Source organism: Plectropomus leopardus, chromosome 16, assembly GCF_026936395.1.
Source record: "Plectropomus leopardus strain MGB_pleo_1.0 chromosome 16, ASM2693639v1, whole genome shotgun sequence".
In the NCBI taxonomy this organism is placed as follows: domain Eukaryota; kingdom Metazoa; phylum Chordata; class Actinopteri; order Perciformes; family Serranidae; genus Plectropomus; species Plectropomus leopardus.
The window spans coordinates 3,464,493-3,490,850 of record NC_142191.1 but is presented as its reverse complement, the minus strand read 5'-3'; the positions used below and the strand labels follow the sequence as shown (position 1 = coordinate 3,490,850).

The 26,358-nt window shown below is 38.1% G+C and overlaps 2 protein-coding genes and 1 long non-coding RNA gene across 5 annotated transcripts in view; 1 reads left to right on the top strand and 2 right to left on the bottom strand.

Annotated features, from left to right (window-relative positions):
* Positions 1-3,187, bottom strand: part of LOC148186794 (uncharacterized) — a 79,194-nt gene extending 76,007 nt beyond the window's left edge. The window contains exons 1-2 of the long non-coding RNA XR_015779163.1: positions 3,020-3,187; positions 1,417-1,511 (exon numbers count right to left, since the gene is read on the bottom strand). This is a non-coding gene — a long non-coding RNA (uncharacterized LOC148186794). The remainder of the gene's footprint in view (positions 1-1,416; positions 1,512-3,019) is intronic.
* A 784-nt stretch (positions 3,188-3,971) lies between these two features.
* On the top strand, positions 3,972-16,009 carry gzf1 (GDNF-inducible zinc finger protein 1). Of its 3 annotated transcripts, none has more exons than XM_042503892.2 (8): positions 3,972-4,111; positions 5,553-6,583; positions 7,653-7,836; positions 8,618-8,787; positions 8,918-9,012; positions 9,873-10,040; positions 10,469-10,626; positions 11,846-16,009. In XM_042503892.2, the coding sequence occupies exons 2-8, from the start codon at positions 5,568-5,570 to the stop codon at positions 12,605-12,607; spliced, it is 2,553 nt and encodes an 850-aa protein (XP_042359826.1). In that variant the 5' UTR covers positions 3,972-4,111; positions 5,553-5,567; the 3' UTR covers positions 12,608-16,009. The 3 variants fall into 3 exon arrangements, with proteins under 3 accessions (XP_042359826.1, XP_087945635.1, XP_042359825.1); XM_088089509.1 differs by having other exon boundaries at positions 3,974-4,111; positions 5,556-6,583; XM_042503891.2 differs by lacking the exon at positions 3,972-4,111 and adding an exon at positions 4,146-4,297.
* A 519-nt stretch (positions 16,010-16,528) lies between these two features.
* napbb (N-ethylmaleimide-sensitive factor attachment protein, beta b) lies at positions 16,529-26,108 on the bottom strand. Its single transcript, XM_042503242.2, has 11 exons — positions 25,893-26,108; positions 23,512-23,591; positions 23,108-23,224; positions 21,667-21,713; positions 21,204-21,281; positions 21,029-21,084; positions 20,456-20,540; positions 20,260-20,364; positions 20,109-20,177; positions 19,961-20,011; positions 16,529-18,384 (listed from the first exon to the last, which is right to left on the bottom strand). The coding sequence occupies exons 1-11, from the start codon at positions 25,991-25,993 to the stop codon at positions 18,283-18,285; spliced, it is 891 nt and encodes a 296-aa protein (XP_042359176.1). The 5' UTR covers positions 25,994-26,108; the 3' UTR covers positions 16,529-18,282.
* Between the last annotated feature and the right edge of the window lie 250 nt (positions 26,109-26,358).

Sequence of the window (26,358 nt, the reverse complement as noted above, 5' to 3'; positions counted from 1 at the left end):
TCCAGGTCAGAGCTGAAGCCTGCACAGCCTCGGTCGAGCGAGCAGCATGAGTCACCGGAACAGAGCAGATTGCTAGCTTGCAGAATTCATTAAGACAAATGTAAGGTATATGGATTTCCTCTGGAAGGAAAAAAAAACTCGGCAGCTGCAGAACAGCACCCCAGTGAATCCTCAAGTAGCTTTCCATACTCCTCTGGAACGACAGCATCCTTTATGCAACTCTGCGGATGATTTATGCCGATCTGGATGTAAATGAATTAGTTTTAAATCCTTCACCGTGTTGGCCTATTTTGTATTGTTTTTGGAACGACTCTCACACAACAGACCACCATATACAATAAGATCAAAACTACTGCTGTTTTAAGCTGCTTGTTCAAAAAGTAGGTCTGTCCTGTAAAACAACAATGAAAGTAGAGTGTGTGGAAAATGATGATGCTCAAGAAAATGCAAATTTGGCTGTTAAAGATGCAGGCAGATCTACTTTTTCATTCAACACTATCTGCTTATATTATGTGATGTCCTTCTATGCAATGGCGCCCCAGTGTGGCGAGGAGGCAGTAATGCACTAATAAACAGCTCAGGTTTAGTTTCGGAGTGAAAGTAATGTAATTTCTAAAAGCAGGTAAATAGAGCACATTTGTGGTCTGGAAAAAATATATTTTATTTCTGATTTAGTTTTCAATATTTATACACCAGAATATTTTGGATTGATGTTGCCAGCTTTCTAAAAAAAAAAAAAAGACGGTTAAGATAAATATTGTGATATCTGATATATTTTAAAATAACAAGCAGTGCATCATACAAATTTTCATTATTTCTGTAAAATGTCATATTTATTCGATAAAATGGTCAGAAACTATTTGGCAATTTGCTGATTATCTGCATCTGCCTTTTATCGTCATGATCACCGATAAAATTAATAAATTAAAAAGTGTGAAGAAAGTGCCAGCATGGGAGGTATTTTTATTTATTCATTTTTAATTTAAATTTTCACCTGACTTTGTAAAAGTTTTGATGTTTTAGTTTCGATTAAACATTCGCTAAAGGCATTTAAACAAAGTTTTGTGATGAAGTTTGTTATATTCCAAATTCTGAATATTGACATAAAGATTTTTAGTTTTATTGTAAATGCATATCGGTTCCAAATATCGGTTATCGGTCTGATTATCTACAATAACTGGTATCGCTACCAGCCCTGGAAAGCCAATAGTGGTCGACCCCTAATTTTAATAATGGCTTTCAGCAGTATAGCAGAATATAGCTATGGTTAACCCTTTGAAACCTGTGACGACACAACTCTTCTTGTACTGCTTTCAGACACCTTTCACAAGCATTTAAACCTCTGAACACAGAGCAAATTGGTGCAATTTCTTTAAAAAATAAAAAATAAAAAAAAACATCCTGTCATTGACTCACCCCCGTCCTTCAGGTGGGAGTAGGGCTGGGTCACTGTTGGGGGGAGGCAGGGCTGCTGAGGATGAAGCTGCACCTGGACTTCAGCCTCCTGATACCTGGAAGAGAGAACTGATTTTGTGTAAATATTTTTGCTGAATGTTTGGTTGGTGACCAAATGTTGACTGTTTTATGTGCTTTTCATTCTTCATATTTTTGATTATTTTAGCTGTGTTCATGCATATGGCATACATTTTGGCAAGTTTATGTAACTTTGTTTAGTCTTGGAATTTGCAGCTCAGCTCCAACAATAAGTCTAAAATACACTGTGGAAACAAAATTATTACATTCAGACTGTTAAGTGCAAAAAATGTGCCATTGAAACCCATTCAAACTGACATTTTTGTTCCCACAGCCATCAAAGCATAAAAACATGCCTTGTGTTATTTCCGGGTGTCATTCTTGGAATTTATAATTTTGCAATTTTCACCTAATAACATCTTTTTTTTAAAAAAAAAAATCATATTTGGCATATAGGGAAAATACATGCTATTTCCACTAGGTGCACTGTCACAATCAGTGCTGCTGCAAATAATTGACATATCTCAGGCTGTGATGGTAAAAAAAAAATCTACTTTGCATGTAGTTTATTGAAAATAACTCTTTTTTATATGAAAACATGAGGGCAGCATAAAAAAATCTGCACATTTAAAGGGTTAAAATTCTGAAAAAAATAAATATTTGAAATTCATGATAAGGACTGATGTTGGCTGAAAAAAATAAACTCAATGAAAGCAAAAAATAATATTAATGTATAATATTTGTTATAGCCTGTTTTTGAGAAGTGAATTTTGTGTGCAGAGTAATATGAGTGTAAATATTTGACACTGCACAAAAAAACAATCTCTAAATTCAGTGATGCTCCTAATCAATGACATATCCCAGGCTGTGATAATAATAAAAAATCTACTTTGAATGTAGTATTTTGACACAATTCATTTTGAGTTCATGTCGGGTCTTTTTTAATCAAAAACATAGTGGCATCATGACAAAATATGCGCATTTAAATGGTTAAAATTCTGAAAATTAATAAATATTTGAAATTCATAATTAGGACTGATGTTGGCTGAAAAAATAAACTCAATGAAAGTATAAAATAATATTAATGTATAATATTTTTTATAGCCTGATTTTGAAAAAAGCACTATGTGTGCAGACGGGTATATGAGTGTATATTTTAGATATTGCACAAAATATAATGTATAAAAATCCATTTTGCTTTTAATAATTGACATATCCCAGGCTGTGATAATAATAAATAAGCTACTAAGCTACTTGTTTTTCTGAAAACATAATGGCATCGTGACAAAAAAGGCATTTGAAGGGTCAAAATTGTGAAAATTAATGAATATTTGATATTTATGATTAGGACTGATGATTAACTTAAGTAGAAAATAATATTAATGTGTTATATTTTTTTTAAAGCGGGCCCTAATGGTTAAAGGAGAGGTGAAAGAGGGACGAAATGTAAACACTGAATGTTAGCTAGTTTAAGGGAAGCAAATGTAGCATAAATACAGACCAAACGGGTAATTACGGTTAATTTCCACCACTCACAATGACCCACCTTTCTTTGGGAAGAACTGGGTGACTTTTAGTCACATTTTCTTTTCTCTCTGCTGCGTTTCTTTTGGTTTTTGGTACTGAAACTTCCTTTTTGGAGGTTAACAGGCCCCACCGACGATCCTCTCCGCGCTTAGCTAGCGAAGACAAACCGTTTGCGCCATTTTTTTGAGGGCGGACCAAACCATTTCATGAAAACACGGGGGGGAGGAGGCGACACAATCCCAGGATGTTCCACTATTTTTACCTCAAACTATGACACCATTATCGCGAGTTCTTATCTCATAAAACACGAGATTTGATCTTATATTGAATTTCAGAGTTTTCCCCTTATGTATTTTTTTTTATTATTATTACAGGGCGTGTTTTTTCAGTATTTTTTTTTTGGGGGGGTCGTTTTAATATAATTACGTTTTGGGGAGTATATCTATTTTATTTTATTTTTTAATTTGGGGTTTTTGGATGTTCTTTTCCTTTTTTTGAGTTATTTTGATTTTTTTCTTCTTGTTTTTTCTTTTCTTCTTTTTTTCTTTCTGTGTGTTTTTTCCTTGCCGGGTTTTTTTATTTGGTTTGTTCGTGATTTCATTTTTAAAATAATATTTGACTTTTGATTTTAATAAATTATATGTGTGTGTGTGTGAGAGAGAGAGAGAGAGAGAGATTTTGTGTTTACTTTAATTTGGATAGGAACTGAATACCTCCTCCACCACTGAAAATATAACGTATTGGATTTGACAAATAAAATACTTTAAGGCAAATCCAAATAAAACCCTAAATTATGAGTATGTTAAACCACTATGTTGACACTGATGCCTGTAAATCTTCAAATTCACCGTTTAAAACAAAAAGTCAGAGGCGCTATTTTTCAGGCGATAACGTTCTGCGCTTATAGTCAATAAACCCGCTGAACTGATCCAGGAGCAGCCTTTGTACCCGCCCATTACACCTTTAAAAACGGGACTGCACATCTAAAACTGATCCGGAATCAGCCAACCCAGCACCGGATGTCGGTGGCGTTTTCGCGAGCGATTTCTACAGGAAATACCCTCCGCCGTGGAGCGCATTTGTGAAGGGCTGCCATTTTACCGAGCTTACGGTAAGACAAGTTGCTCCGTGTTGTTGTGTAGTTATCTGTCCGCCGCACGGTCTCTCATTCCCGGTACCAGAGCGCCGCAGACCGGATTAATGTCACCGTTCACCCGCTCACTTTGTTCGGTGTTGCTCGTTAACGTTAGCTAACCTAGCTTGTTTACCACCGTGATGCTACTGTTAGCAGTTAATGGTACAGAACATTATCACAATATAACACCGCTTAGTCTGATGTTATCAAAATATACTGATGTTTTCACCTTTTCTCACATATATGATATTTTAACTCACGCATTAGACATCTGACTCAATATAAACTGACTTTTGTGCCTTTGAGTAACGCGATTGACCTTCCAGCAGATACTATCCAGCTCATATGCAGCTTTAATAAAAAAATAAATAAAAGTTATTAATTATGATACACAAAAGCCACAAATTGGGGCTTCTCCAAAATATTGTATTATTGTAGCTCAGGGGTCTAAAATGTACATAAAACTGAATGCAATGATTTGCAAATCCTACATGACATAATATTACAGTGTAATATAGTTTGACCGAGATTTTTTTTCAGGGCAGATTATTACCGATTATTAGTAAATAAAAAATAATAATCGTTAATAATCGTTTTATTTTTGCACCTTTTGTCTGGACTTTTGCTATTTTTTAAAGGTGGCCTTTTATTTATTTTTTGAAAATCATTTAGTAATGTTTTACCTTTTATGTTAAATACTCTTTTCTTATAAATATTTATGTTATGTTTCTGTATTTTATTGCTGTTAGTGGCACTGACCATTATCAAGGCACATAAATGTAACACCAGTCAGTCTGATGTTATCTGATACCACTTATTAGTACTAAAATTTAAAAAAAAATGTGAAAAATCTGTAAAATGTGTACCTCTTGTCTGCACTTTTGCTATTTTAGTGGGTATTTTTTTATTTACAACAAAAAATGGAAATATTTCTGTTGAAATTTAGAATTTGGAAAATAAAAAAAAATAAAATAAAACATACACACAAAATAAAACAGAGCTCAAAATTATATATATATAAAAAGAGAAAAAACCACCTCAAAACCTCAAAATAAAAAAAAAATTTTTTTTTAAAAGAATAAGTGCAGAGAAATAAATAAGTCAAGATAAATGCAGTGCAGTTAAAGTGTACAATTTCCTCCATTTCTCTGCATGTTTACAAAAGCATTAAATGTCTTGTTTTGTACTGTATTCAATTATTATTATTATTATTGTTATTATTATTGTTGTTGTTGTTAATTACAATTATTTTATTACATTTTTATTTATTTTTTACATTATTTTATTATTATTATCATTGTGTGTTGGTTATAATTTGTATTTTATTACATTATTATTTCAATTTTTTTGTTTTTTGAATTATGTGTTGTATTTGCTTAGGTTTACAATCCCTCCTTTTTTGTTTTCTTTTTCTCAGCAGCACAAATGAATTATGGGGGTCAAAGTGGTTCAGCTGACCTCTAAGTCCCACCATGAAAACATCCTGGCGTCTCTGCATCAGCTGAGGCTGCAGGGACAGCTGAGTGACGTCACGGTGCAGGTGGACTTCCAGGGGGACGTGCAGGAGTTTCAGGCCCACCAGCTGATGCTCGCAGCGTCCAGCGGCTACTTCAAGAAGATCCTTCTCTCTCAGGACGCCGCCCGAGACAAAGTATTACTCTCCAACATGCACTCCAATGATTTCTCCAAGTTCCTGGAGTTTGTGTACACGGGCAAAGTTGAAGTCGTCAGAGACAAGATCAGTGACGTTCAAGCGGCGGCACAGTTTTTGGACTGCGAGGATCTGTCGGAGGTTTGCGGCGAGGCCATGAGTGCTGGGATCCTACAGAAACCTACACAGAAAACATCTGCACCAGAAGAAGAAGGTGACTTACACGGTGCCAAAAAAGAAAAAAGGACCAAAGGGAAGAAGCAGCCTAAAAGCTTCCTGCTCAAGCGGCGTTTGTCACCGCAGAGCTCAGAGAAAGAAGTCATTTCAAAGAAAAGATTGAAGGCAAAGAACGCAGTGAAGGATGAAAAAAGACAAGAAGGAAACCTAAAACTCAACCTGACTGCACGTAAAGTCTTTCAGAGGCGTTTAAATACCAAAAGACCGGCTAACCCGAACAATGAAAACCAGGTCACGCATGAGGACGCAGAGGAGAGCGAGGACAGGACTGAAGGAGACGCTCAGCCAGAGGATCAGGCTGAGGAGGACTCGTCTCTGGGAATGCCGGGCTACGATGCGGAAGATTGGGAATGTGAGGAGGATTTTCACAACAGTGATCCTGAAGACTCCTTGTTGTTGTCTCTGGAGGACGAGATGGACGACGAAGAGGAGGAGGAGGAGGATGAGGAGGAGGGGGAGAACTCCAAGGAGACAATAAAGAGACCGTCCAAGGCCCAGTTTCAGTGCAACAAGTGCCAGCGGACTTTCCACTACGAGAGGAGCTACCTGAAGCACATCAGGTACGACACGCCAGTGCTGCTGGGTTCAATCGATTATTATTGTCTTTGATCGAGACCTGAAAGCATGGACACTCCTGTGTGGGACCCACCTGTGCAAAATGACAGGAGGCCAGGGGCCAGGGGCCAAGGGCCAGGGTCCAGGGGCCAGGGGTCAGTCGCAGCAGCCCCACACATGCTTCTAGGATTTTAGGACGTTTCTCAGATTTTAGGACATTTCCCAGATTTTACGACATTTCTGTGATTTAAGGACATTTCTTGGATTTTAAGATGTTTAAGATGTTCGGATTTTAGGATATTTCTCAGATTTTAGAATGTTTTTAGGATTTTAGGACGTTTCTCGGATTTTAGACGTCATTGATTTCAAGACATTTGTATAATTTCATGATCTCTTGGATTGTAGGACTTTTCTTGCATTTTAGGACATTTCTGTGATTTAAGGACATTTCTTGGATTTTAAGATGTTCGGATTTTAGCACGTTTTAAGGATTTTAGGATGTTTTTAGGATTTTAGGATGTCTCGGATTTTAAACATGTCTTGACATGTCAAGATGTTTCTATGGTTTCATGACATTTCTCGGATTGTAGGACGTTGTTAAAATTTTAGGACATTTCTTTGGGATGTTTCCAGGACCTTAGGACGTTTTTAGGATTTTAGTACATTTCTGGGATTTTAGGATGTTTTTAGGATTAAAGGACATTTCTCAGATTTTAGACATTTCTCGGATTTCAGGAAGTATTTAGGATTTTAGAACATTTCCAGGATTTCAAGAGATTTTCGAACATTTTTATAGGATGTGTCTCAGATAGTGGCACATTTCTAGATTTTTATAGGACGTTTTTAGGATTTTAGTAAATTTTTATGTTTTTTAGGGTGAGTTTAGTCGCACATTTTTAGGATTTTAGGACGTTTCTAATGACACTAGTTCCCCTGGTGATGACAACACTGTGTTAACAGTTTTCCTCTAAAACTTTATCGATGTCAGATAATCATCAGTACATCTCATCAAGATACCAAAAAGGACATTTGTCCTCTGATATTTCTGTGACCTGTTGCTGCTTTCTCGACCAGCACTTATCACGGAGTAAAAGCCGACGTCATCTACCGCTGTGACACCTGCCAGCAGACCTTCGCTAACCGCAGCAATCTGAAGATCCACGAAAAGCATGTCCACAGTAACGAGAGGCTCTTTACGTGCGACTCCTGCGCAAAGACCTTCAAACGAAAGAAGGACGTCGTCCGCCATCAGAGACAGGTGATGATTTATGATGTTCCACACACTTCCTATATCGTCATAAATAGTATCATTGAGGGGTGGAGGAAGTATTCAGTTCCTTTACGTAAGTAAAAGTACTATTATCACATTGTGAAAATACTCTGTTACAAGTAAAAGTCCTGCAAAAGTAAGTACGTATAATCAGGAACATGTAGTGAAACTATTAAAAGTAAAAGTACCCAGTGCAGAAAAATCTAAAAGAAAAGAAAGAAAAAACACACCCAAAAAACACAAAATTATTATTAAAATTATACAATAAATAGAAAAAAAGTCCCCTCAAAAGTGAATTTTGTTTGAAAAACACACAAAAAATGCAAACTTATCTAAAAAAGAAAGAAAAAATGATCCCCAGAACTCAAAATTATATAAAATAAATATAAATAAATAAATAAAAAAATTCATCAATCATCTAATTTATTAATCAGCTAATTGTTTCAGTTGTACTTGTTTGGCTGTTGATTTCTAACAAAACATCTTTTTTTTGCAAAAAATGTAATTTGTAAAATAACTAAAGCTGTTAAATAAATAGTAGTTCAGTAGTAATGGTAGTTCAGTAAAAAAAAGTGCAGTAATTTCTTCTGAAATGTACTGGAGTCAAGTATGAAGTGGCATGAAAAGAAAATACTCAATGTACAAGTACCTCAAATTTGTACCTAAGTACAGTGCTGAAGTAAATGTACGTAGTTAAAATCCACCACTGGTATTATTTCCATGGTCACTTTTCTCTGCAAGTTTTTTTCTGACTCTGGCTGCTTCTCAGGTACACGAACGCAACAATCTGCGACACGTCTGCCCCGACTGTGGAAAGGCGCTCAGCTCCAAAACTGCTCTGTTGCTGCACGAGAGGACGCACACGGGTGCAAAACCGTTTGAGTGCACCGATTGCGGGGCCAGATTCACCCAAAACTCGGCCCTGAAGATGCACCGCAGGTACGCAGCTCACCAGTGACGGCCAGATACACACTAACAGTGTGTGTGTGTGTGTGTGTGTGTGTGTGTGTGTGTGTGTGTGTGTGTGTAAATAAATGGGGACTAAATGTGGCTGTTTTACTGTTTGCAGGACTCACACAGGAGAGAAGCCCTTTGCATGTGACGAGTGTGACGCCCGGTTCACTCAGAAGCACATGCTGGCCTACCATAAACGCTCACACACAGGTGAGACGACGATGGACATTTGTCTTTGTCATCTTTGTCTGGAGGTTTTAGACCCGTTCATCCTGTTCCAGTAATGTTTTATAAAGTGGGCTTTGATGCCTTTGCTTAATGGTTAAATGCGCCAATGTACCAAACCCAAATAATAATAAGAATAATAATTATAATAACAATAAAAGCTTCCCATGGATCCTTAAAAAATTAGGTATTAAATTAATTAATTAATTAAAAATAAGGTCCTAATTGGTGTTAAATCAGTCTTTCAAAAGTCTTAAAAATGCTCTGAAAGTAGTAGTAGGATTTAATGAATCTTTTTTTTCTGACTTTGCATTGTAAAATCACAAAATAATTGGTAACATCTTTATATATATATATATATATATATATATACATATATAAAATATTGGGAATACCTCTTGCATTTTAAATACTATATGCATTTTCCCTATCTCTAAGTTATTGGTGTTGGTAACAACGGAAAGTACTGAACATAAAAACATAAATAAAACGATAATAAAAACATATGATAAAAGAAAAAAACATAAAAGAAAAAAAGTTGAAATTGCGGGTTTAGGCAACATGACACAACCATCAGTCAAAAGATGCGTCATAATATTTCATTTGAAGGTTGTAACAGATTTAGACCCCCTGTGACCTTTTATTTTATGTATTTTTTAAGTGTTTTAAATCTTTTTTCTTTTACCACAATTATTTATGCTCTTTTATGTCCTGAACTTTGTGTTGCATTTCCTGCATGAATTATGCTATAAAAAAAGTTAAATTATTATTATGTCAAAAATGGTTTAAAATGCCATAGTTCCTAATGTCGAAAACAGTCATAGATGGTCCTTTTCTTGTTTTAGGAGAGAAACCCTTCATGTGCGAGGCCTGTGGGAAAAGCTTTGCGTCTAAAGAGTACCTGAGACACCACTCAAACATCCACACTGGGTCCAAACCGTACAAGTGTGAACAGTGCGGCCGAGGCTTCGCTCAGAGGAATTCCCTCCACCAGCATTTAAAGATACACACAGGTAAACGTATAGATAAATAATATAAAAGTCACATGGGAAAACATGCTGGCTCTGTATATGCTAAAATGAATTGTTTCTGGTTAAACACAAAGGATCTTACATTTTAACAAAAATGTCCATCTCTGTGGGGATCCTTCCCATAATGTTGTCATAATCTGAGCCCATCAGTGGCAAAAATACGAGCATTTATTGGAGGTAAAATTGCACGGTGCACAAATGCCCGGAGTGGTTACATTGTAGCCTGTTTCACCACAGCCGGCTGCAGCTGTCTCGCTCAATGCTGGACCAATTTCAGAACGATTTTTCTTCTTCATTAGTCACTTTCAGGTTGAAAATTATCAAACCTATCCTTTAATTTGGGGTCATAATCTACTTTTCTTTCAGTATTGTTAACACGCTGTGTTTTCTGTTTGTTCCCTGATTTTTAGGTGAGCGTCCGTACAGCTGTAAAGACTGTGACAAGCAGTTCACGCAGCTCAACGCCCTCCAGAGGCACCAGCGTATTCACACGGGAGAGAAGCCCTACATGTGCGGCCTTTGTGGACGCACCTTTACGGACAAGTCCACCCTTCGCAGGCACACGATGGTGAGCATGATGACAAAGGCTGCAATTAACTATTTTTTAAAGAAGTATTTCACTGCTGCAAAGATGGTCTTATCATAAAACCGGTCCGTCTATGTGGAAAAAAGAGACATATTTTTTAAATTGATGCTACACAGCCAGAGAAAACAGAGAATAAAGGACTGTGGAATTTGTTTTGGTCAAAATGTAGAAAACCTACAAGTACCAGAATGCACTGCAGCACACTTGACCGATAAATGCCTCCATTGGTGGTTGACATGATGAGAACTTGTCCACTTGACATAATGGTAAAAGTGGCGGTTTAAAATAAGCTACTAGGACACCATAAAAAGCGATGTTTTGTCGAAAACAACAGATTGAAAAATGGCTTTTTGAAGCAAATTGGGTAAAATTTGAAATTTTAAGAGCATTTGAGGCTTTCCACCAATGTCACATTGCTTTACTTAACCTTTCACCATCACGCCAAAATAACTTAAGAAGCCTACTTAACGTCACAAAGCCCAACGATGATTTCATTCAATGTATTTTTCAATTTGAGGATTTATTTATTTATTTTGTCTCTCTTAATCTATTTATTCATTCCTTCTTATGTCCTGTTTTTACCATTTCTTCATGTTTTAAATTTACGTGTTCATCTGTCCCTCATTCATCCCCACTGATGTGATGTTGTCTTTTTTTATTGCGTTTATTCTTATATTTTCTAAAAATGTATTCTTTAATAGCCTCTCGAGATCGGCCTGAATTATCACTTTTATCACATTTATTTGCTTTATTCTTGTTGACCGTCGGTGTTTGCGTTTTGGGCTTTACTTTTTGTTTGACTTTTATAGACCTTTCTCTGTTTGACATGTTTGTTAATGTTTATTTTATTATTCTCTGAGTTCCTGCCTTTTGCAAATAAAGTTTTTATTGATTATTGCTCCAACACGTATCTTGGCAAGAAATGTCACGCAAATCAGAAGAAATTAGGAAAAGCTGACAAGAAAATGAACTGAAAAATAAAGAGACAGAAAAGAGAAAATTATTTTTTAAAAGAGGAAAATGTCCAGGTAACTAATTATAATTATATATTTAAAGTTAATCAAATTTACATTTTAGTACTTTTTCCGAGCAATTTCCTTTTTTCCTCTTTTTTTCTTTTGTTTTTGTTCTTTTGCTAATATTCAGGTAATTTTCTTTTAACTTTTTCCAAAAATAACACAAGCTCTTTTTCCACATTCAGATTCACAACTCAGACGCTCCGTGGAAAACCTATCTCGTGGTGCTGGACGGGAACGTGGAGGATAAGAAAGACAAATCTCCCACGAAGGGAAAGACAGAAAAAGCCGGAGCAAAAGAGAAGAAGAGCAGCCCTAAAAAAAGTGCTGCTGTCGATACGACGGGCGGTAAAACCGGCGCTGACTCCTTCGTGGTGCAGCCTGACCCGGTCACGCTCCCCTCTGATTGGACCAGCCACGGGGCCATCGCTCTGGTCAGCCACGGCGCCCTCGGCGGGATCACGGTCATCCACACTGAGATGGCGCCCGGAACTCAGATCCAACCCATCATGACCACAGACAGCACGGGGGCCAGCGTCATCTCCTTGGACGGATCCGCCATCCCCGTCCCCTTCTCCATACCGGTGTCCATGTCTCACACTCTCCCCCTGTGCTCCGAGGCGTCCTCCACCTCTCTGTCCCTGCCCGCCCTCTCTGTCCCCGTTTCTGACGGCACGCTGGCGTCAGGGTTTCAAACTGTTTCCACGTCATCCGTGCTGGAAGCTGCCGCCTCACAGACCATTCTGGCCCCAGTTTCAGAGGCAAAAACCAGTTCTGAGGCCAGTATTTCCCAGCCTGATATTCAGACTGTGGTGGTCAGCGACGAGGCTTGTGGGGTAGAACAAAAAGCTGCTGTCGTAAATGACGGCGAGCAGAGGACAGAAGATAACCTCTCAGGCGAACCTGAAGGCGCCGCGGCTCAAGATGTAGAAAACGCATGTCAATAGAAATAACTTTGTCTCTGCGTCGGGTATTTAAAATCCCATTCCAACCAACTTTTCATGTAAGTTCATGTAGATACCGTGGCGTTAGCGGCGTGAGAACGAGCGGTCGGACCATGTGGTGTTTCATCGTCATTATGATCTAAAGTCCAGTTTTGCATAAACAGAATTAAATGTGATTTTTTTAGTGTTTGTCACTCTTTTGAAATGTGAAGGTATCATTTAAAAATCACAAGAATCTGGTGTGTTTCAGTCTCAGATATAAAAATAACCCTTTGAAACTTGGGTCGACATTTTTCTTGTGCTACATTCAGACACTTTTTACGGGCATTTGAACCTTTGAAACCCAAGTTGGGTTGATTTCTTTTGAAAACGTGCATAAACAAGAAATATCACACAAATTGCAAGAAATTAGGAAAAGCTGATTGAAAATTAACAGAAAGAAATGTGGAAAATGTCAAGGAAACTAATTAGAATGACATATTTAAAGTTAATTCATTTTCTAAATAATTTCCTTTTTTTTCTACAGTTTTTCTTTAGATTTTTGTCGCTTTGCTAACTTTGGGGTAATTATCTTAACTTTTGATTAATTTCTTGCTAATTTTGGGTCATTTCTGTTAAGTTACTCATTGCCTTCTTCACATTGAAACCTGAGTTTATTGGCTAATTCCAAAGGGTTAAATTAAGGCTGTAAGATTTTTGAAGGATTTTTTAAAGACATTTTAACACCAGATAAGGCCTTATTTTTAGACTAATGATCTAATGCCTTTGAAGATGTTTTAAGGATCCACAGGAACCCTGTATAATAATAATTATTATTATTATTTTTATTTTTTTATTATTATTAATTATTTATTATTATTATTATTATTTATTTTTTTTGATACCTACACATCGCCATTAAGGCGTCAAGGCCCTCACACCTTCACACATTGCACAAATAATATGAATTCCTTGCACCGCTTAGTGCTTATATGATTAAGGTATTAGTCTGATTAAATAATATTGTACATATCTTATAATTCATGGGGTGAAATGCGTCATATAAATCATATCAAACACTCCTGAAATGAAGGCGCTTCTTCATTCATTACCTGTAACGCCAAACATCCCGTCAGGTTCAGAACATTTCGCCAATCAAATTAATATGAGACATCTGTTCCACATACATTATGCATCACGGGAGTCACAACTTTGATGTTGTGCACGGCGGGCTGGGAACCCCGTCAGGAGAGCCTGGCAGCTGCACGGCAGCACCACGGCGAGTCCTCCAGCAGCTCCGCACACCTGCAGAATAACCGCACGCACTCTGCAACTCTGCTGATGATTCATGTCGGTCTGAATGTAAATGAAGTGATGTAAATCCTTCAAAAACCCTACGCCTCTCTGTCCTCAGAGCCGTTTCTGTATGAGCACAGCTGCGTTTCTGAGTGCTAACGTCAAACAGACACCTGTATGAAACACTCACGGATTTATAGAGCTGCCTCCGGTGGAAAAAGGTTCAGATTTTCTAAACTGTAAGAAAAATTACCTCAAATAACCACCAACCATCATTCTATCCAACTAACTAACCGGCCAACCGTCCAAACCAGCCATCAGTCTAACCAACAACATAACCAACCAACCAACCGTCCAACCAACCAACCATCTAACTAACCAACCATCATTCTATCCAACTAACCAACCAACCAACCAACCAACCAACCAACCAACCAACCAACCATCATTCTATCCAACTAACCAACCAACCATCTAACTAACCAACCATCATTCTATCCAACTAACCAACCAACCAACCAACCAACCAACCAAACCAACCATCATTCTATCCAACTAACCAACCAACCAACCAACCAACCAACCAAACAAACCATCATTGTATCCAACTAACTAACCGGCCAACAAACTAACCAACCAATCGTCCAAACCAGCCATCAGTCTAACCAACAAAATAACCAACCAACCAACCGTCCAACCAACCAACCATCTAACTAACCAACCATCATTCTATCCAACCAACCAACCAACTGTCCAACAACCAACCAACTAACCAACAAACTAACCAACCAACCAACCAACCGTCCAAACCAACCATCAGTCTAACCAACCAACAAACCGTCCAACTAACTGTCCAACCAACTAACCAACCATCAGTCTAGCCAACTAACCAACCAACAAACCAACCGTCTACCCAACCGACCAACTTACCTTTCAACCGTCTAATAATCAACCATCTAACCAACTAACCATTTTACCATCTAATCAAGTAACGACAAACCAACCACTTCACCCACAATGATGATTTGATCGTCATTTATTTACTTATTTATTCATTGTTTTATAAACTGTCAGATTTGAATATAAAGATTTAATTTGGCCAGAATATCCATCCTCTTTTATAAATAATATAGACTCATAGACTCCCACTACCTCTGCCTGTTTCTCCATTCTCTGAAACTCTCCTTTTAACGATAATTACTTATCGGTTTCAGCTTTTCCCTGCTGTTTTATTATTATCTATGTTGTACTGCACAGTTTTGTAACTCTATACAGTTACTCACCCCCGTGTTATGTTGAATTCCTGAAGAAAACTTTTCTCTCTTGCCTCCTCGGTGAATGAATAATCCAAAAACAGAGAAAATTCTTGATAACTTCAAGTCACTTGTTTATCAAAAGCAAAGCTATATCCAGAAATACAGCCAGAAAGTTCAGTTTTAGTTTATATGTCCAGAGTTCCTTCTTCCAAATGTCTGGGGAATCTCTCAGGTGCCTTTTGGCAAACTTCACATGTACTTTTTTCTTAAAGTAATGCTGTTTTTTTGTGGCCACTGTCACATAAAGTCCAGCTCTGTCTCTTAAAGTGGTCCTCTGGACAGACACTCCAGTCTCTGCGGTGCAGATTTCCAGGGTTTTCTTTGGTCTTCTTTCCTGGTCCACGAGTTTTGGTGGACAGTTTTCCCTCTCCTGGCAGGTTTATTGTGTTCCCAGTATGTAATAATGGATTTAATGGTGCTCAGTGGGATGTTGAAAGTTTCAGATTCATTTATTTATTTTTTATGACTCATCTCAGATCTGTGCTCTCCAGAACTTTGTCCCTGATGTGTTTGGAGGACTCTCTGGTCCTCATGGAGCGACTTGCTGTGTGGTGCTGCAGTCAGACTCTGCCTCTCTGAACAGGTGTGTTTATAATCAGATCAGCTGACGCTTAGATTGAGCACAGGTGGATCTGCACCAGGTCTTATTTAGGGACTTCATAGAAAATAGGGTGAACATATAATATGCACATAGCTTTTGTTTGTTTTATTTTGTTTTTATTTTTATTTTTGAAATGTTTTAGAACTATTTTTGTATTTATTTTTTTTATTTTCTATTTTAAAAAAATAAAACCTTTTTTTTATTTTCTCTTTAGCAGTTCTGAGTATTTTGTGTAGATCCCTTACATAATTAAATAAAAATCCTTTTAGCCCTTAACGCTTTGAGAAAATGGGCTTGATGTATTTTGAAAACTTAAGTAAAGGGCAAGGAGCAACTACAGAAGACATTATTAGCAAATTAAGAAAAATTAAAAAGTGTTTTTTAAAAAGTAAAAGAAAAGGAACTTGGAAATTAAAAAAAAAAATTAAAAAAAAAGACAAAAACCCACATAACTAGAAATGACTAGAAGACTATGCTTGATTTTTTACATAAATTTTTTTAAAAAATTATATATATATATATATATATATATATATATATATCGCTATTTTACTACAAATTAAGGCCACATTTTAGATGAATATAATGAATAAATATATTATCTTATATAATTATATAAGATTTTAAGGGCCAACAGGGACCCTGTTTAAGTACAAGTCATTCTGCAGGTCTTGAGTTTGTCGAGTCCACACTCGTGTTGATCAGTAAAGTCAGAGGCAGGACAGCTCGGCGGAGATTATAATATCTTTATTATTGTCCATTCGCACTAGCATACAGATCATATCCACGGTCCACTGTCATTCCAAGTGGAAGAAGCTGGATACGCAGGGCGACTGACCCTTTAGTAAAAACTTTGGTCTGGCTCACACTAGTGAATGTAACACGACACTAAACTACACACAATGACATGCTTAGCGACTGGCCATTAGGAAGGTTTCACTGCAGCAGCAAAACCTTCGATGATGAGTTCACGTCACGACACGGCACGAGATGAACGATGCACATTACCCCCAAAGATTACTGCCCTGGATATGAGGAGTAAAGGTTTCAGCGCTTTTTCATTCGAAAACACATTTTTCACAGGCAAACTATAAACCACAGCTTACAGATTCAAACATTCAAAGTATCATAAATACACCAACAAATCCTAAAGTAACAATAAATGATCCTGAAGTGATGTGTGTATGAACGCGTGGGGGAAAATAAGTTAGCGTTTGTGATTAAATACAAATGTTTAACAGTCTACACTTGGTGCATATCAGCGCCCTTCTTCAAGAAGAGTCTCTCCCCGTTGGTGATAAACGTGGAAACAAAACGTGCGTGGCTGTTTTTAAGCACACTCTTCCCTTATACTCCAACAAATAGAAAAATAATATCATGATACATTCTTTAACCCGTTGAAACCTGGGAAATTGACATGATTTCTTTAAAAAAAACATAAGAAGAAGGCAAATAGCAATATTACAAGAAATTAGTAAAGAAAATACAAGAAAATTATCTGAAAATTAGCCCAAGAGGTAATTAATGAAAATAAATCCTGAAAAAAGGGACAAACAAGGGAAAAACTGCATAAAATCAGTAAAAAGTACAATAAAACTATGTGAAAATTAGCCAAAAAGGTAAATAACTAAATGATTAAAAAAAATATATTACCAGAAAAACTGCGTAAAATTAGTAAAAAAGTACAAGAAAATTAGCCCAAAGAGGAAATGAATTATTGAATAAAACCCCCAAAACAAAACAACAAAAAATGGGAAAGTAAAAATGAAATTATCTGAACTACCTATTTACCATATTTTACCAGTTTTCTAAAAATACTAATTTCTTGCATTTTGTAGGACATTTCTTGCCAAGTTACTGTTAACCTTTTTTCCCATGTTTTTTTGGGGACAGAAATCAAACCAATTTTCTCCAGGTTCAAATATTTAAATACTTTTGAAAGGCGTCTGAATGCAGAACAAGAAAAGTTCAATCCGCACACACCGTGATAATTTTATGTCGAACAAACTGAAACATTTAAATTATCTGTTTAAATGTATAATAAACTAAATCAGAAAAAAAAACTAAATAAGCTGCGTCTGACTAGGAAACAATAAATGTATAAAACATGCAGTGCTTGTTGTCAATACTAACATCAGTTTGAATACCGCTCTGAAATCCCTCGGGACAGACTTCAGCAGTATGCAGCAATCCTCTGGACAGAGGTGAGGGCGAGAGGATTTACATTCTGACTAGATTCAGATATGCTCGTAAGAAAAGCAAAGATAGTACTCTGACAGTGTAGCAGTGAGCGGTGAAATATTCAAAGTCATCGGCAGACACTCATCTCCAGATGCTATACACAGTGAGGTGAGTGGAAGTGTGTGTGTGTGTGTGTGTGTGTGTGTGTGTGTGTGTGTGTGTGTGTGTGTGTGTGTGTGTGTGTGTGTGAAAGCATGCGTGATGGATTTGTCCCTCCGTGCTGCATTTCTACCCCTGGGCTTCTTTCATTTCAAATCCCCTTCATCGCCCTGGATGGTCTTTTTGATGCGCAGCAGGAGGGTTGTGTGCCACTGGTCCAGACGTGAGATCGAGTCGAACTCCTTTACCTGCAGGCGGGCGAGGGACATGAAGAGATTTTTTTCCCCCAAATTAGGATTATTATTGGAAGGTTCAGCTCATTTAGTTTGATTTGTCACGCATTGCTGCACAATATACGGCTCAGTTAAAGCAGTGATGCTTAACTCGCTGGGCCCCGATAGGGTGCCAGGTGGCCCCCCAACCGTTTTCTAATTCACAATAAAATAAAGAAATTCACACAGGGAATTGTTTTGGTACTTTTTGTACACATAAGGTGCCAGAGTGAATTAAACAGCATCAAAACAGAGCTTATTTATCAAAAAAAAAACAGGGCGTGCCAGTGGAGGATTCCCTGCATCCCTAACAGAAGTCCTCACTAATGTCCTAAAATCCGAGAAACATCCGAAAATACAAGTAATGTCCACAAATACTGGAGAATTTCTAAAATCTGAGAAATGTCCTAAAATCTGAAAAACGTCCTAAAATCCTGGAAATGTCTTAAAAATCCTGGAAACGTCCAAAATTGTATGGGGTTGCTGCGACTGGCCCCTGGCCTCCTGTTATTTTGCAAATGTGGCCCCCAAGCAAAGCGAGTTGAGTATATCTTGAGTTATGTTTGTGTCAAAACTGAAAAAATACCTCAAGGTGTTAAGATATTACCTTCACAGGAATGAGACAAATGCAAGGTCACAGTGACCTTGACCTTTGACCACCTAAATCGAATCAGTTCATCCTTTAGTACGAGTGGACGTTTGTGCCAAAAAAACCAACCCCCCTCACGGTCATTTTGAGACATCATGTTCGCAAGAATGTGACAAATGAGGTCAGTGATTTTGACCTTTGACCACCTAAATCTAATCAATTCACCCTTTAGTCCAAGAGGACGTTTGTGCCAAATATTAAGAAATTCTCTCATGACGTTTTTTAGATCATGTTCAAGAGAATGGGATATACAGACAGACGGACGAACAACCCGAGGTCACACCGACCTTTGACCACCAAAATCTAATCAATTCATTCTTAAGTCTAAGAGGAGGTTTGTGCCAAATTTGAGGAAATTCCCTCAAGGCATCCCTGAGAAACTGCATTAACAAGAAAAGTGGTAGAAGTGGTGGACAGATGTATGTATGGACGAAGGCTCAATGGACATCTCTTTAAAACAAACGGTTCCAGCCTTTGCTGTCGTCTGAGCAGGAGCGAGCATAAAAATAACTAAATTACAGTTCAGTTTCTACCTCCAGTGCTGCATACGTAACGTATCAACGACCTCACCTAAAGCTGTGATGATTCCTCCAAACCTCTGACGTGATAACTGAACCGTGCGTAACATACTGTGGATGAGGACTCCTCACTCTCTGACTTTGAGTTAACTTTGAAAACTGTTTTCGGAGCTACATACGGACTCACTGCGTCAGTCTGCACCAGCTCCACACAAACACACAGTCCTGGGAGACTGAGTGGATACCTGAGATCCAGCTTTCAACTTCCTCCAACACACCAGGGATCCAACGAAACTACGCCAGCTGCTGCACAGGGATTCCTGCGCTCACCAAAAGCCTTGTTTTAAAACTTGAGAACTTCTTTGTCAGGGTGTACAAGACTTACCGCCTCTGTGAAAGCTTCGCTGTTCTGTTCCTCATGAGCCTCCAGAAGTTTCTGTTAAGACAAAAACAAACGTAGGTTACTCCACAGAACAGATTAAGGGGGAAAAAGTAAGCCGTCAGATTCCTCCGAGTTCTCAGCATCCAGTTACCTTCAACAGTTTGCATTCTCGGGAGTCTGAGAAAGCCGGGAACATCTCCTCGTATTTTTCAACTGCGATCTGTGGAGACACGGCGTGTTAAACTCCTACCACAACTTCCCGTCCCAAATCCCGAGACTGAACCACAGACGAATAAACTCGCCTTAGCGTTGAGCTCGTCGACGATGAAATGACAGAGGGAGGCTTTGAAGAAATACTCTTTGGCGCTGTATTTCAGCAACGGGTTGTCCATCGTGTTGGCTCCGACCTACAAACACCAGCATCGTATTAAAGTGTCCGAAATGTCAGAGTTGACTGAGAAACGGTAACTCTGACGTGCAAATACGAGAAGTGCCCACCTGCTCGAAGATCTCAATAGACTTCTGGTACTGCTCCAGCTGAGCACAGTACGCCCCCACCTTCAGCAGACACTTGTTGGCAGAGCTACACAAAACAAAACAACACATTTAATATAATAACACGCAATAAGACAGGGACACCAAACTTATGGCCCGTGGGCCAAATCTGGCCCCTGCAGCCATTTTCTAAAATAAAAATGACTTGATTCATACTTGGAATCGTTTTTGTATTTTATTATGCATAAACTGCCAGAGTGCATAAAACACCATCAAAATAGAGCTTGTTTATCCAAAAAAAAGCCTTTCACAAATATTAAAACCTTTAAAACCTCAGCAAATTGGTTTGTTCCAAAAACATGGGGAAAAGGCAATAAGTAATTTGATGAGAGATGTCCCAGAAATTAGTCGAGTTTGAATTTTTTTTTTTTAAGATTTCAAAGGTTGAAATACTTGTTAAAGGCGTCTGAAAGCAGCATAAGGAAAATGATGTCGCTCTGGGTTTCAAAGGGTTAATACCACAGTAAAAATGATCTGTTTTAGAGATTTTAGAGGTCAAACAGTATTTTACAGTACCTGTTGGATTCTTCCCCTTTGTAGTAGTCTGCTGCTTGTTCATAATGTGCGATCGCCTTTTAAAAAAAGAAAAATAAATAGTGTGTGCTCCACAAAGCAAATGTGCTCTGGCGAGGCAGTTTTCAGTTATTGGTAGCATTAACAGATGATGTAACCTCTGATTGTTTGATGTTACCTTTTCGATATCCACCAGTTCAGACTCGTAGATCTCTGCGATGCTGATGTGGTGTTTGGCTGCGATGGTGAATCTTCCCTGGAGGAGGAGGAGGAGGAGAAATCGTTACTGACCGTATCCATCCACAGACGCCACTCCAGTCAACGACGGCGTGGCGTTGGAGAGGCGGGGTCAAGCGGCGGCCTGTGGCTTCATGTCTACTAGGTTTTAGCTTTTTGAAATTCATCCTCGTTAAAGGGAATTACAGGACGGCAATTTGATCAGCGTTAAATAAACAAACGTGTGCGCGGTGGATATGTTGAGATGGGAACATGTCGGGAAAGGCAGGATGTGATATCAGGACTAATGCTTCCAGTCAAAAGGAGAACAGACATCACAACTTCGCAGCGATAATATAAATAAAAATGACACATTCACTGGCGTGCATCAGAACACAGATGGAGTCTTTCTACGCACATCTTACCATGTCTGTGTATATATCGATGGCTGCATTTAAACACTTGATTGCCTCTTTTGGCAGCATAAAAGCAAGAGGAGGAAGAGTTAGACATCATGTTAGTTTAGTTCAAATCTACACAGACGGCACATCACTCTGTATCAGTCCACAGCAGAGATACTCAACTGACAAGAGGCCAGGGGCCGCTCACCGCGGGCCCTCACGTGTGCCGAGGATTTCAAGACATTTCCAGGATTTTAGAAGGTTTCTGGGATTTTAGGACATTTTTTGAACTTTCTCAAATTATTTTTTTTTTGTTTGTTTTTTTAGTTTTCTATTAAATAAAGAAATGTATAAACAAAACAACAAAAATCAACATAAAAAGAAAAAGAAAAAAACAGCCAAAAACAAACCTAATTTCTGAACCATTAAATACTAATAATAATAAAAATAACAAGAAAAGAAAAAAATCTATAAAAATCGTAAAAAAAAAAGTAAAGTAAATCAAAATCACTCACTACATTTCTTTTTCAAGAAATTCCATATTTTCTTTAGTTTAGGACATTTCTAGGACTTAAGATATTTCAAGGACTTTATTACATTTCCAGAATTTTCGGATGTTTTGAGGATTTTAGGACATTTGGGGCGTAGCTAGGACCTCTGTCAGGGGGTGCTGGGGGATCCCACACTGGCACTTTTTTCAATTTGTTTTTATACAAGCTCTATTTTGATGCTGTTTTATGCACTCTGACCCCGTATGTACACTTAAAGTACAAAAAACAAACAATTCCCAGTGTGAATCACTCTATTTTTATTGCAGATTCTAAAAATGGTTGGCGGCCACCCGGCATCCTATCAGAGGCCAGATTTTGGCTTGCAGGCCATAAGTTGAGTATCACTGCTGTGTGTGATACACTGACTATGAATACGACCCCATTTGTAAAGGTCCACAGTATCCCTTTAAACAAATGATGAATTATAATGTGCCAGAGTTGTTTTCCTTATGACTGCTGTCATCAAACCCCACTTTAAAAAATCAAAACTATCCCTTTAAAGTATGAACGGCAAACACACTAAGGAACATTTTAAACATTAAGATGTGCCTCAGGGCTCATAACTCCAGACTGAGAAATGCTCTCAAAACTGTGAGAATTCAGCCTGAGGACATTAAGTGTTTTGGTACTCAATCTACAGTGACTCATTTTTGGAGACGTGACTCATTTTCTGACACCTCCCTCCTTTTTGGCCTCATTTCCACACAGCTGGATGTGAAAATGCTCAATCTTTACGACAGATTCATTCATAAAAATACTCTTATTGACGTGACAAATGACAGCAACAGTCGACTGCAGAGTCAACATTTCATTACTTCAGCAGCACAAATATTTATCTAAAAAACAGAAATAAAAACTCAGGCACTAAAGTGTAAGATTTGGTCTGAACCTAGTAAGTTACCACGTGCTCTCACCATTAGGATCCGACTTCTTGTACGCGTTCCCAGCGTCAATGAAACTGGTGGCGCAGTCGTGTTTGTTCTGCAGCTGCATGTGGAGACGTGCAGCCTTGCAAAATGCACCTCCGGCAGCTGAAGACAGAGGAGAGAAAATGAGGACACAAACTTTCTCTCTCTCACACACTCACTCTCACACACACACACACACACACACACACACACACACTTTGCATTTAGCTTACACTCTAATTTATGCACATAATTCCACCTTTTTTTTTTTTTTTTTACATGTGGCACCTTCACAAGTGCTGCTCTTTGCATTTATAGTGCCAAAAAATCAGCACATAATCCTACAGCTCCTCAAGAGTATGCTGAAAGTGATAAGGTGGACGTCTTTAGCAGAAAACAGCTTATCGCACCGCTCCAGTTCTTGGCCATCTTGAACATGTTGGCTGCTCTGCAGTACATCTCACACGCTTCTTCCACTTTGTGGGATCCACTAGAAAATAAAAAGAAATAGAAAATAAATAAACACACAGTTTAAGTTATTTGTTTTTACATAGATTCATGGCATGCTAATAGTAACCTGGTGAAAAAAATGTTTTTAGGATTGGTATCGGGTCGATCAACGCATTTTTTAACCGATCGGGATCAGTTATTTTGCACGCGTCTGCCCGATCCTTTGTTTACATTCGCCGTCACACAGGTGTCGTTAACACAGAGCACAATTTCAGGAAGATATTCAGGTTTTACTGAATTCATGTAATTTAATTTATTAAACACAACACATTTCCATCATTTATTCAAAACTTTCAATGATTTTTACAAGTTCTATGACTTTTACAGGCCTGGAAAATGTGATTGTGGAACTCCATAACTTTTCCAGGTTTTTCTGGAGAACCCTGTGCATAACGTGCAACGTTTCTGCATCTCTCCAGGGAGATGCAAAGCTGAAATTGATGGACTGGCTTATATAAATCCCTCTTTGCAGGCACTATAGATCTCTGCTCACCATCACAAGAGGCGGACTCCTGGGAGCTCCCTGGAGTTGTAATAACACTCCGGCCATTCAATCAGTCTGGGGGATTACAGCACTGCCCGGTCAGCCACAGAATTACCCGTATAAATCCTGCCAAGAGTTATCACACACGAAAACTGCCGACGAGGAACATCTGGGCGTCAGTTAGGACGCAGATTTGGGGGAAAAACACTGAGTCACTGCTGGCTTTTTGTATTTTGGGCCTATGGAAACACATCTTTTCTTGCTCTTGTGTTTATTAAAAGGTAAAAAAAAAAAATATATATATAAAATGATATGTATTTATTTAAAAACACCTCCTCAAGGTCAGGTGGATAATTAGTCCTGGACAGGAAACAGTATCTGTGACCTTTGTGTTGACAGTGTTAGAAAAACAAGAATCACGTTGATTTTAATGAGCATAAATGCACAGTCACTGCCTTGGGAATAACGTCAGAGGAAAATGTCTTTGGGTTTTCATCCTGAGGCAGAGTATTTTCTACAAGAACTTATACAGGGGTCCTGCACATAGTCATGGACAAAATTTTAAAACGTTTCCATGACTTTTCAAAGACCCCAATTATTACATTTATTGCCCCACTTCTCTGGGTGTTTTTTTAAACATATAAAATTCAACCACTATTCAAAATTTACTCTAGCACCTGCACCTGATGTGTTCAAGGCACCGCAAAATTATAAAATGACAGTAATTTAATTTTTTTTTTTTTTGAAAACCTGTTTTCAAAATTAAGAAAAAACAATCTACAAAATGTTTAAAGCTTTCTATAAAAAATGCCAAAAATAAAGGATTTTAAGACATTTGTATGACCTTAAGACATAGGATTATAGGACAATTTCAGGATTTTTGGATGTTTCTTGGCTTTTAGGAAGTTTCTAGGATTTCTGGACATTTCTATGATGTTTGGGCATTTCAGTTGTTTTTTAGATATTTTTAGGATGGAACAGTTTGTGGATTTTAGGATGCTTTTAGGACCAAAGGACGTTTCTAGGATTTTAGGACATTTCTGTGATTTCAAGATGTTTCCAGAGTTTTCCAGGATTTTATGACATTTTTAGTTCAGGTTGCTTCTTGGACTTTAGTATGTTTCTTGGAAGAGATAAATTGCAGGGATTTAAATGAAATGTAGAGAAATTAGCAGCCAAGACAGTAGACATACCACACACACACACACACACACACACACACACACACACAAAATCCAAAATGTTCTTGATCTTTTAATTTATGCATCTATTTTTTTTATCCAATGGATTGCTGTTGATTTGAGTATCATTATGATTTTTTTCTTGTATTTATCTATATCATCATTTAACTGTATCTGAGGCTTTGGTAATATTGTATAACAGACATCCATGCCAATAATAGTATAACAACATAACATGCGTCAGACCGTAAAATGCAGAAACTGCGTGATACCGTAGAAAAAAAGGATGCAAGTAAAGACAAAGTTATTTGAACCCCCCGCTGGCTAAAATCAGTGTACTGCGCAGCTTGCTAGCTCCAGCAGAGAGTCGTGATCCGCAGGCTTGTTTACACTAACGGCTAACTTCGCTAAAGCTAACTGACACACCGGGACTGTTACACTGAATGTCACGCGTCTTCCAACTAATCTAATATCAATGTAAACTTCTGAAATATCGGCTAATTTATCGATAATTGTCTGTGTGTGTGCATGGAAACAGGCAGCGTGCCAACTTTGCTGCTGACAGTTGAGTCTTGCTAACGTTAGCTGTTTGCTCTTTGGTGCAGTGCTGTCTTACCCTCCAAACATCCCTCCCAAAAAAGAGCCCGAGGACTTCACTTTTTTGTCAGCGTCGGCCATTAGCTGAATCGCCTCCTTCTCTTTCCCAGAGTTGTCCATTTCTTTGCTTTTTTGGGCGGACAAACTCGCAGTTGAAGCAGAAAATGCCCGCAGAGGGATCCGCTGTGTTCACTGAGGATTACAGCCGAGGGGTTTATGTAGCGTAGGCGTGCGCGAGCTGCTGGCTTAGCCGAGCGCTGTGGTATCGCGGGAGTTTGAGTGCGTTACGTGATTCCGCACAGTAGGCCTCAAGGCAAAAGAACTACAACTCCCAGGCAAACAGGAAGGTATTTTTTTACACTGGGTTTTACGTAACGTCTAAGACTCTGTTTGAGGTTCGTTTATTTTGTGTAATTAAAATTTACCGCGGTGTTAAATCATATTTTATTAGTATTTCCTCGCAAAGATATAAATTACTATGTTGT